This window comes from Cornus florida, unplaced genomic scaffold (genome assembly GCF_030987335.1).
Source record: "Cornus florida cultivar Cherokee Brave unplaced genomic scaffold, ASM3098733v1 CherokeeBrave_3.0.0_Hap2_Chr07, whole genome shotgun sequence".
NCBI classification, from domain to species: domain Eukaryota; kingdom Viridiplantae; phylum Streptophyta; class Magnoliopsida; order Cornales; family Cornaceae; genus Cornus; species Cornus florida.
Window position 1 is genome coordinate 16,447,381 of NW_026775577.1, and position 12,694 is coordinate 16,460,074.

The 12,694-nt window shown below is 38.9% G+C and overlaps 1 protein-coding gene across 1 annotated transcript; it reads right to left on the reverse strand.

Moving 5' to 3' along the window:
• Positions 1-307: 307 nt before the first annotated feature.
• Positions 308-6,695, reverse strand: LOC132267516 (uncharacterized). The gene is made up of 2 exons (XM_059768673.1): positions 6,121-6,695; positions 308-365 (listed from the first exon to the last, which is right to left on the reverse strand). Exons 1-2 carry the CDS (start codon positions 6,635-6,637, stop codon positions 337-339), a joined length of 546 nt encoding a protein of 181 aa, XP_059624656.1. The 5' UTR covers positions 6,638-6,695; the 3' UTR covers positions 308-336.
• Between the last annotated feature and the right edge of the window lie 5,999 nt (positions 6,696-12,694).

The following is a 12,694-nucleotide window of genomic DNA, read 5'->3' on the forward strand; positions in this document are numbered from 1 at the left end:
CCACATTTTCCACGCATAAGTTGATCAGGCTTATACACGAAAAACGAGGGATATCAAAAACAATTGGCAATATACAAGCATGGAATACAAAATGATGATAATAAAAGAATTTAGACCGGAAAGGAACACTAAATAATACAACATCCATCCATCCTTTATTTAATACAGTACTTCATTACAACTTGGAAATCCTACGTCAGGGATCCCTAAATATAACCCTGAGAGTTCAACGTCAAAAGTAAATAAAAACTGAAACTGAAATACTACATAAAACTTCTACCCTGCACTGGATCGTAGGAGTAGATGAGTTCGGATGATGGTCCCACACTGCTAACCTCAGCCTTGAAACGGATACTGACCGTATCCTGAAATAACAACAATGGTGGGTCAACCCCACGAGCAAGTCCTCTCTACTATGACCCAAATCAGAGAATCCAATAAATTAATCATTATGAATCGGATGAGTACTATATCTGTATACATCCTATGGGAACTATCCGATGTATAACATGACCTCAACCAGAATAGACGGTGATCACTTAGACTCACACTAGGTGGTTAAGTGTCGCCTTTCCCTACCCGGGAAATCAGCTATTATACATGGTGCACGGTACTGACAACACAGACTATAACGAACTACACAGTGATAACACCTCGCAAAGTACTGATGAATATACTGAGCATATAAATTAGGCAACACATGCCAACAATATTAAGAAATATACCGAGTATGTCAATTAGGCAACACATGCCAATAATATTAAACCACATACCCCGACAGCCACACATCTGTCTATCGCAACGAATGCATAAGGTATAAATGAGTCTAAACTTATTAGTCAGCTCACATGGTTCTATATGGCAACACATCCATATAATATAAATGCGACATAATAAACAGTCCATTTATTCCCTGAAATGCACACAGCATAATAATCATGGTTTATATACGATTAACAGTATAAATATTCCATAATATATAATGGGTTATTTATATGAAGAAAACCAAGCACTAATTAATTTAACATTAATGGTTATTACAGTTTAATAAAATAATACCATTAATAGTCGTTAAATCAATTACATATGTTTACTAGCGATTCGCACCTTAACTGATACAATTAATATTTAGAAATATTAATCGGACAATTATAATAATTAACGAGAAATAAAATAATAATATAATGTCCCGTTAATTCCAAAAATGCCAACCCGAGGCCCCAAAATGTATAGTGAAGGTCCTGGTAATGACAAAACAGTCCCTAGGGGTATTCTGGACTTTTCCAGCAGCCGCAGAGGCCCTTCACGCGCCCCCACGCGCCTCCTAGAGCTCCCCACACGCGCCGCCAAGCTTTCCCCCTCTCCCACGCGCCTCCACGCGCGTCTGGCGTCAGCCACGCGCGCACACGCGCTCCCACGCGCGTTTGGAGAGTCCCACGCGCGCGCACGCGCTGCCACGCGCGCGTTGATGGCTTCCTGCTGACGTGGCGTTCTCCGGTTGGTTGGCTGCATCATCCTTCCTACATGCGCGCCACACCGGATCATCTCACCCTATCTTCCCTCCATCCAACGCCCACAGATCCGGGTGTACCGCGGTATCATGGACCGCGATGCACCGGATCAATCAGACTCCACTAATGGCCAGGATGCGCGCGTACACCCTCCTATGGTGTGCCGCGTCGCACCGGATCACTCCGGTCGTCTCCCCCACTGCCGGCGACCGGAAAACTCGCCGGAAGGTCGCCGGAAATTGCAGAAAATGCCCGGAAAAATCTAGAAAATTCTAGAAAAATCCCTAAAGTCTTATTTAATTATTTTTAGCCATTATTAATTTCATAGGACATTAAATAAATATATACCATCCTATATAATTAAAATTCCATTAATTTAATAAAATAAAATTAATAATTTATTAACCTCCAAACCTTGGCTCTATGCATAAAAATAAGCTAAACAATTAATTTATTAATTCAAAGGGGAAAAGTAGATAATAACTTGCCTTTTTGGATTTAAAATAAATCCGCCGGTCTGCGCGTAGTCGGGTAAAATTGCCTACACCGGTCCAAGCTTCTTTCTCTTTCTCTTTTCCTTTCACTCTTATAAAATAGCTCTCTAGAATTTATACTTTGCTTCTAACTCCCTTTATTTTTTCTAAGGCAAGCTAGTTAATTTATACACAAAATATATAATATAAATATTACAAATATCTAATTTATAATAACTTCTCACCCATTTCTCATATTCCTACCTATATGGCTTTAAGACAATGCTATCTTTAATCAAGATATTTGATCCACCATTCTACCATAGTAAATGAAATTCTATCCTAGTATTTAATTTTCCATCATTACATTGATTTATTATAACTATTATTATTATTATTACTAATATTATTATTAATAAACTTTTATTATTATTATTATTATATTCTTATTATTATTATTATTAAACTAATATAATTATTATTATTGTTATTACAAAATAATATATTATATTATCATAATACTTTATAACACAAATATAATACTCTAATTAACTAATATTGCTTAATTAAACATAATCAACAAATAAAAGTAATTAAAATAATACATGCACAATTAAATGAATAAATTTACTATTTTAACATACACAATTAATTTACATGCACAATTAAATGAATTTAATAAAATAATGTAGTATGCACAAATAAATAAAATTAATTAACCTAACACAAAATTAATTTAAATACATTCTTTAAAATTACGGGGTATTACATTCTCCCCCCCTAATAAAGGAATTTCGTCCCCGAAATTCACTACATACCTGTCTTAAAAAGTTCTGGATACTTGGCCCAGATAATATCTTCCCGTTCCCAAGTAGACTCTGTAGCACTATGATGGCTCCACTGTACACGTACTAATGGAATAGTCTTCGTGCGCAGTATCTGATTCCTACGATCGAGAATACAGTAAGGTTGTTCCAAATAGGTTGCATCGGGTTGCAACTCAATCTCACCCACATCAATGTGTTGATATCGGTCTTCGTCCCGTAGAAATTTTCGCAGCATAGATACATGAAAAACATTATGTACCCTATGAAGATTATCTGGTAGAGCCAGACGATAAGCTACTGCCCCAATCCGATCTGTAATCATAAAAGGACCCACAAAACGAGGCGATAACTTACCCTTTGACCCAAACCGCATTACTCCCTTCATAGGAGAAACCTTAAGCAAAACCTGATCACCAACCTTAAACTCCAAAACACGAGTTCGACGGTCAGCATAACTTTTTTGTCTGCTTTGAGCTGTACGCATCCGATCCCTAATAATAACGATCTTTTCTGACGTGTCCTTAATAAATTCAGGACCCAAAAAGCTGTTCTCACCAACTCCAAGCCAACAGACAGGAGACCTACACGGTCTACCGTACAAAGCCTCAAATGGTGCCATACCAATAGTTTTCTGATAACTATTGTTATAAGCAAACTCTGAAAGCGGCAAATATTCCTCCCAATTGCCCTTAAAATCAAGAACACATGCCCGCAACATGTCTTCTAAAATCTGATTAACTCGCTCAGTCTGTCCATCTGTTTGAGGATGATAAGCAGTGCTAAGATATAGTTCTGTACCCAAAGCCTGCTGAAAGCTCCTCCAAAATCCTGATACAAACTTCGGATCTCTATCTGATACGATGGACAATGGTACACCATGAAGTTTCACCATTTCTGCAATATACAGCTTAGCATACTGTTCTGACGTAAAGTTTGACCGAACAGGCAGAAAGTGAGCGGACTTGGTCAATCTATCAACAATGACCCAAATAGAGTTGTGATTATGCTGTGAAGTAGGTAATCCCTCTATGAAGTCCATGGAAATACTCTCCCATTTCCACTCTGGTATGGGAAGTGGCTGTAACGATCCTGGCGGTCTCTGATGATCAATCTTAATCATCTGACAGGTGCTACATTTAGAGACAAAGATAGCTATATCTCTTTTCATGCCGGCCCACCAAAACTGGCGTTTCATGTCCTGATACATCTTATCTCCCCCTGGATGTACCGAGAACTGAGAAGTGTGTGTCTCTCTCATCACAACATTTCTCAAATTGTCAGCTGAAGGCACAATTAAACGTCCCTTGTACCTCAATCCTCCATCAGTCCCTATAGAATAAAAAGGAACATCTCCGGAGGCTAACTCCGAAACCCGATCAATACACTGTTGATCTGAGAGTTGCGCTTGAATGACCTGATGAATGATAGAAGGAGTTACTACCACACATGCCATAAAAGCGTCTGCTAACTCATCAACCGTCTTCAAAGCATCCCACTCTGTTGTAAACAAAGCTGAAAGGCTGACATAGGGTCGGCGGCTGAGTGCGTCTGCTACAACATTCGCCTTCCCTGGATGATACTGAATAGAGAAATGATAGTCTTTCACGAACTCCAACCATCTGCGCTGTCTCATATTCAGTTCCCTCTGTGTGAACAAATACTGTAGACTCTTATGATCGCTAAACAATCGAAAAGTCTCCCCCAAAAGATAATGTCTCCAAATACGCAAGGCAAAAACCACTGCGGCGAGCTCTAGGTCGTGAGTCGGGTAATTAAGCTCATGAGGCTTAAGCTTCCTAGACCCATAAGAAACTGGTCGCTCTTCTTGCATCAACACACAACCCAAACCCTTCAGAGAAGCGTCGGTAAATACGAAATACTCGATTCCACTCTGAGGTGTGGCTAAGACAGGTGCAGAAGTTAACTTGCTCTTCAATTCAGCAAAAGCAGCCTGACAAGAATCATCCCATACAAATGGTACATTCTTCTTAGTCAGATGAGTAAGTGGACCCGCAATTTTGGAAAATCCCTGGAGGAACCGGCGATAATACCCTGCCAATCCCAGAAAACTGCGAATCTCTGTCGGTGAGGTAGGCTGTCCCCACTCCATAACGGCCGCAACCTTGGCTGGATCTACTGCTAACCCTTCTTCTGACACTACATGACCTAGAAATTTGACCTCTTTCTGCCAAAATTCACACTTCTCAAACTTCGCAAACAACTGATGTTCTCGAAGTGTCTGCAATACTGTGCGTAAATGTCTAGCATGGTCCTTCTCCGACTTAGAGTAAACCAGAATATCATCAATGAAAACAATGACAAACTGATCTAAGTATTCTCTGAATACTCTATTCATCAAGTCCATAAAGACAGCTGGAGCGTTCGTCAAACCGAAAGGCATAACACGAAACTCATAAGATCCGTACCTTGTGAGGAATGCTGTCTTCGGAACATCTTGTTCTCTGACTCGTAGCTGATGATAACCAGACCTCAAATCGATCTTTGAAAAGTAAGTAGCTCCCTTCAACTGATCAAACAGGTCATCAATTCTGGGCAACGGGTACTTGTTGCGAATAGTGACCTTGTTCAGTTCTCTGTAATCAATACAAAGACGAAGAGATCCATCCTTCTTCTTTACAAACAGTACTGGTGCTCCCCATGGTGAAGTACTTCTGCGAATAAATCCCTGGCTGAGCAACTGTTGAATTTGATCTTTCAACTCTCGCATCTCCACTGGTGCCATTCTGTACGGTACCTTAGCAATAGGCGTAGTGCCTGGAGCTAAATCAATAACGAAATCTATCTCTCGACTCGGTGGCAAGCCTGGAATTTCCTGGAATACATCCTGGAATTCCTGTACTACCGGGATGCTGTCAAGAGATACCGCAGTCGCTTCCTGTGAGTCCTCCTCAAGAATGAATAAATAAGTGCTAGGCCCTCTATCAGGTTGTGGTACAACAAGAAGATACATCTCCTGTCCTGGTATAGAAAATACAATAGACTTTTCGTAACAGTTAACCTGAGCATGGTACTGAGATAACCAGTCCATCCCAAGTATAACATCATACGAATGCATATCTAACACTAACAAATTTGCAAGAAATCGAAGCCGGCCCATATCTATAAGGATATCACCGCTATACTCTCGTAAAATTGCGCCAACTCCCAATGGTGTATAAATATTAAGAGGTTGGTCACATAACTGAGTCGTCATACCAGATAAGATAACAAAAGATCTAGACACAAAAGAATGTGATGCACCAGTGTCAAACAGTATACGAGCAGTTCTACCATGTATAGAAAACATACCCTCAATAGCCTGAGGAGCCTGCGCATTATGTGGCATGAAGTTATAAACTCTGCCATGATGCAATTGCTGTGGAGGTTGCCCCGGAGGAAATGGTGGTGCTGGAAGTGCCGGAACATTTTGAACTTGCCCACGTGGCATCGGTGGGGCCGGTAGAGGTAACGGCTGATTAGGTCTCGGCTGCCCATACTGTCCCTGCTTAGCTTTGGGACACATCTTGGCCGGATGCCCAATCTCTCTACAGTGATAACAACGTCCCGTAAAAGGACCTGCCTGCCTTCTCTGTTGATTTCCCGACCACTGTTCCTGTCCGGTCTGAGGTATCCCACCTTGTCTACCCTGATTAGGGACTCCATCCCTCTGCACATCTAGGTTTCCTTTGTTTTTCTTCCAAGGTTGATGTCCTTGAAATCTGCCCCGATCATTGGACTTGGCACCACTGTTGCTTCCTTTCTCCACTGTCTGGTAGTCTCGGTTAGTCCGCTTATCTCCCTTGGACTTCCGGTAATCACTCCTCATCTGGCAGTGCTGTAAGGCGGCATTAACCACCTGGATATAAGTAGTATATGCCGGACTACCTAAGATCACCACTTTAATCGGCCATATTAACCCCTTCACAAAGCGGTCTCTCTTCTTTTCTTCCGTATTGACCTCCTCTGGTGCAAATAATGACAAATTTATGAACTTCTGTTCATACTCAGCCACAGTCAGATCTTCCTGTTGCAGATCCAGAAATTCGGTCTTCATTGCTGATCTTACTGACATAGGAAAATACTTGCCGTCAAAGCGAGTCTGAAATTCAGCATACGTCAATCTGGTCCTCTCATCGACAGTAGTAATAGACTCCCACCACTGCAATGCATTGCCTATCAACATAAACGTAGCTAGCATCTGTTTCTGCACTTCGGTACAGATTACCATCCGAAGATGACGCTCGCTCTCCTGTTTCCACTGATATGCTAACAAGACATCTGTGGACCCCGCAAATGTCGGTGGATTTCCCCGGATGAACGAGTGACGAACTTTGTCCCATGACATTGGCTGTGCCACTGGTTCAGGAACAGGTACTATCGGAGGAGGTTGCTGGTTTCGTAGAGCAGATGCTACTCCTGCTGCCACAGCTCGTGCAATGATGTCAGCAACTTGAGGAGAAAATTCCTGATTCTCATTTTGAGTTGGGGAAATACTGCGATGACGGTTCGCATTCCTTGTCCCACGCCGAGACATCCTTCTTTTAAATTCAGAAAAATCTAACGTCAGTACATTATCATAGACCGACTAAAAGAATACAAAGAACCCTAATACTTAGGCTCTAATTATCAGAATACACAACGCGGAAGTATAGTAATCACAGATCCCTAAGACACTCGAACCTGGAATGCTCTGATACCAACTGTAACACCCCCACATTTTCCACGCATAAGTTGATCAGGCTTATACACGAAAAACGAGGGATATCAAAAACAATTGGCAATATACAAGCATGGAATACAAAATGATGATAATAAAAGAATTTAGACCGGAAAGGAACACTAAATAATACAACATCCATCCATCCTTTATTTAATACAGTACTTCATTACAACTTGGAAATCCTACGTCAGGGATCCCTAAATATAACCCTGAGAGTTCAACGTCAAAAGTAAATAAAAACTGAAACTGAAATACTACATAAAACTTCTACCCTGCACTGGATCGTAGGAGTAGATGAGTTCGGATGATGGTCCCACACTGCTAACCTCAGCCTTGAAACGGATACTGACCGTATCCTGAAATAACAACAATGGTGGGTCAACCCCACGAGCAAGTCCTCTCTACTATGACCCAAATCAGAGAATCCAATAAATTAATCATTATGAATCGGATGAGTACTATATCTGTATACATCCTATGGGAACTATCCGATGTATAACATGACCTCAACCAGAATAGACGGTGATCACTTAGACTCACACTAGGTGGTTAAGTGTCGCCTTTCCCTACCCGGGAAATCAGCTATTATACATGGTGCACGGTACTGACAACACAGACTATAACGAACTACACAGTGATAACACCTCGCAAAGTACTGATGAATATACTGAGCATATAAATTAGGCAACACATGCCAACAATATTAAGAAATATACCGAGTATGTCAATTAGGCAACACATGCCAATAATATTAAACCACATACCCCGACAGCCACACATCTGTCTATCGCAACGAATGCATAAGGTATAAATGAGTCTAAACTTATTAGTCAGCTCACATGGTTCTATATGGCAACACATCCATATAATATAAATGCGACATAATAAACAGTCCATTTATTCCCTGAAATGCACACAGCATAATAATCATGGTTTATATACGATTAACAGTATAAATATTCCATAATATATAATGGGTTATTTATATGAAGAAAACCAAGCACTAATTAATTTAACATTAATGGTTATTACAGTTTAATAAAATAATACCATTAATAGTCGTTAAATCAATTACATATGTTTACTAGCGATTCGCACCTTAACTGATACAATTAATATTTAGAAATATTAATCGGACAATTATAATAATTAACGAGAAATAAAATAATAATATAATGTCCCGTTAATTCCAAAAATGCCAACCCGAGGCCCCAAAATGTATAGTGAAGGTCCTGGTAATGACAAAACAGTCCCTAGGGGTATTCTGGACTTTTCCAGCAGCCGCAGAGGCCCTTCACGCGCCCCCACGCGCCTCCTAGAGCTCCCCACACGCGCCGCCAAGCTTTCCCCCTCTCCCACGCGCCTCCACGCGCGTCTGGCGTCAGCCACGCGCGCACACGCGCTCCCACGCGCGTTTGGAGAGTCCCACGCGCGCGCACGCGCTGCCACGCGCGCGTTGATGGCTTCCTGCTGACGTGGCGTTCTCCGGTTGGTTGGCTGCATCATCCTTCCTACATGCGCGCCACACCGGATCATCTCACCCTATCTTCCCTCCATCCAACGCCCACAGATCCGGGTGTACCGCGGTATCATGGACCGCGATGCACCGGATCAATCAGACTCCACTAATGGCCAGGATGCGCGCGTACACCCTCCTATGGTGTGCCGCGTCGCACCGGATCACTCCGGTCGTCTCCCCCACTGCCGGCGACCGGAAAACTCGCCGGAAGGTCGCCGGAAATTGCAGAAAATGCCCGGAAAAATCTAGAAAATTCTAGAAAAATCCCTAAAGTCTTATTTAATTATTTTTAGCCATTATTAATTTCATAGGACATTAAATAAATATATACCATCCTATATAATTAAAATTCCATTAATTTAATAAAATAAAATTAATAATTTATTAACCTCCAAACCTTGGCTCTATGCATAAAAATAAGCTAAACAATTAATTTATTAATTCAAAGGGGAAAAGTAGATAATAACTTGCCTTTTTGGATTTAAAATAAATCCGCCGGTCTGCGCGTAGTCGGGTAAAATTGCCTACACCGGTCCAAGCTTCTTTCTCTTTCTCTTTTCCTTTCACTCTTATAAAATAGCTCTCTAGAATTTATACTTTGCTTCTAACTCCCTTTATTTTTTCTAAGGCAAGCTAGTTAATTTATACACAAAATATATAATATAAATATTACAAATATCTAATTTATAATAACTTCTCACCCATTTCTCATATTCCTACCTATATGGCTTTAAGACAATGCTATCTTTAATCAAGATATTTGATCCACCATTCTACCATAGTAAATGAAATTCTATCCTAGTATTTAATTTTCCATCATTACATTGATTTATTATAACTATTATTATTATTATTACTAATATTATTATTAATAAACTTTTATTATTATTATTATTATATTCTTATTATTATTATTATTAAACTAATATAATTATTATTATTGTTATTACAAAATAATATATTATATTATCATAATACTTTATAACACAAATATAATACTCTAATTAACTAATATTGCTTAATTAAACATAATCAACAAATAAAAGTAATTAAAATAATACATGCACAATTAAATGAATAAATTTACTATTTTAACATACACAATTAATTTACATGCACAATTAAATGAATTTAATAAAATAATGTAGTATGCACAAATAAATAAAATTAATTAACCTAACACAAAATTAATTTAAATACATTCTTTAAAATTACGGGGTATTACAGTTTTCTGATATTGGGCCCAAATAATGGAGACCTAGTCTAGAATATGTGATACCCCTCGATTCCGCGACATGGGTTAATCAGGCCCAAGCCCAAACCCGAGGGAATACCAAACAATTAATATATGAACAAATAGGAATACAAAAAGATTTAAGAAATAAATAATAAAGCTGAAAGAATTATTGATATAAAATCCCCAAACGTTAAAGATTAATATAATCCAAACTTCCTAAAACCTCCAAGAGTACAACTCGAGAATCCATCTAGTGGACCCCTAACCAAAATCCCAACTGAAACTAAATAACTGAAAATAAAATCCAAACTAAAATATAAACAGAATTCCTATGTAATCGGAGGAATGAGTGACTGTCTCTGCTCATCACAATTAAGTTCTAAGGTTAGAGTTGGTGAACACCTGAAAAATAAGAGTAGGTCAAGTCCACGAACAAGTTCCATTCTAACTACAATCCAAGCAGAGACCCGATACGCAGATACATCCTAGATATCTCAATAATAACTATCTAGTCCATACATAAATATATATCCACACTAAGGGACACTCACTGGACTACAAAGGGGTCTCAACCTGAATGGAAGACAACATGTAAAATGCACCAGAGGTGGGCATAAGTACCCAGACCTAACAGGGTACACCTCAACCGTCATAGCCAACTATGCATCCTAATGCATATATGCTCCCTAACCAACGATCCTAAGACTCAAGCTCATATCGTGGTGCCATACTCATATATTTAAAGTTCGTCCAAAACCAGAGTATGCAATTCAATTGTTCATTGATCTAATATAAAATTACTAATCTAGTTAGCCACTCAACTTATTCAGTTGATCTAACTTAACCACAAATAAAAGTTAATCCAGGTAGTCACTCAACTTACTCAGTTGATTTGACTTAAATATAAGTACGATTCAATTTTTACAATCCATTCCCTTATTCCAAGAAGATAGGACTTAACGTTTTGAGCTAAACCATCCCTAGTATGCCACCGTCCCATACCGGTGCATATAATCTATAAGACCCCTAATTTTAAAAGGATATCTCAGCATTTTAATATTTATTTTATTGCATTTTTATTTGTTTAATTTTTTATTTGCGTTTCTTATTTAAATTAATTGTTATTATTTGACTTATTTGAATTAATTCTGTTTTTATTTATTATTTGTCTTTAATTGAATTAATGTAATTATTTAATTACGTAAATAAGGTTAAATGAGTATTTAAATACGCTAATTACTTAGGGTTTTTCTTTTAGAAATCACGTATGTGTAGCCGACATAGATTGTAACTTAGGTTTTATTCTATGGGCCGATTATGATTTAATTAGGGTTTTATCTCTAATTATACATGGACTAGGGTTTTGTTTTAGCCTTTATATATGGAATAATATGTCTGCTAGGGTAGGAAAAAAAAAAACCATATTCATGTATTAGAGAAATAGAGAGAAACAGAGAAAGGTTGTGAGGAAAACAAAGCAACTTTGGTGATGGTTTCGGCTGTAGATTAAGGGTCGAACCTAGGAGAAGGGAAGGCTGAGCAATAGGAGGTTGAGTTGACAGTAAACAAATGTCGTCGGAAAGCTTAGGAAGATGACAACAAGGTTTTGATTCCAAAACCACATAGGCAAGTTCTTTTTTTTTTCTCTCTCGTTGGCCTGTGTTCTATGCACCTAGATAGTCTCTAGGGTTTAATTAATCATTAACTAAAACTTACATGTTTATTATATGTTATATTGATGATCCGTATGCGTTGAATCAATTATGTTACAGTTCTTGCAAGTCTGGGTTTCAGTTTGTTCTTTAAGCATGTTAAATCGGTAGCAATTTTAATCACTGAAATTAATTCCATCTATTGTAAAAAAACCATTGGGATGCTACTGGGTATAAATAAGACTCTTAGGTTCAGTATTAAAGAGGAACAGAGGAGTTGGAATGGCCGGAGACGGAGCAGATTGGCTGAAACGGAGCAAAACTGGCTCTCAGAGAGAGAGAGAGAGCCGGCTCCATGGAAGTGGGAGCCAGCTCCCACACCCTTAGAGCCAGCTCCAAGAGGCATGGAGCCGGCTCCATGCATTAGGGAGACTGCTCCCAAGTTTATGGAGCAGGCTCTCTCAATTTTGCACTTTCTGAAATTTTTTTGACGCACTGTTTGACACTGTTTGAGCGTGTGAACTGTTCCGATTGGTTTTGGGACTTCACAGAGGGATTAAGTATGTAGTTTGGGTGTCATTAAGACCTCTAATTGAATAAGCTTTACCTCTAAGTTAATGGAACGAATAGTATAAAATTAAAGCACTTTTTATGCTGTTAACGGATGGAAGGAAATTAATTGCTTGGTTTAATTTTAGCAATTTAATGGGAAATAGTATGATTATAAATCTTACTTTGAATGCATGATAGGGTCA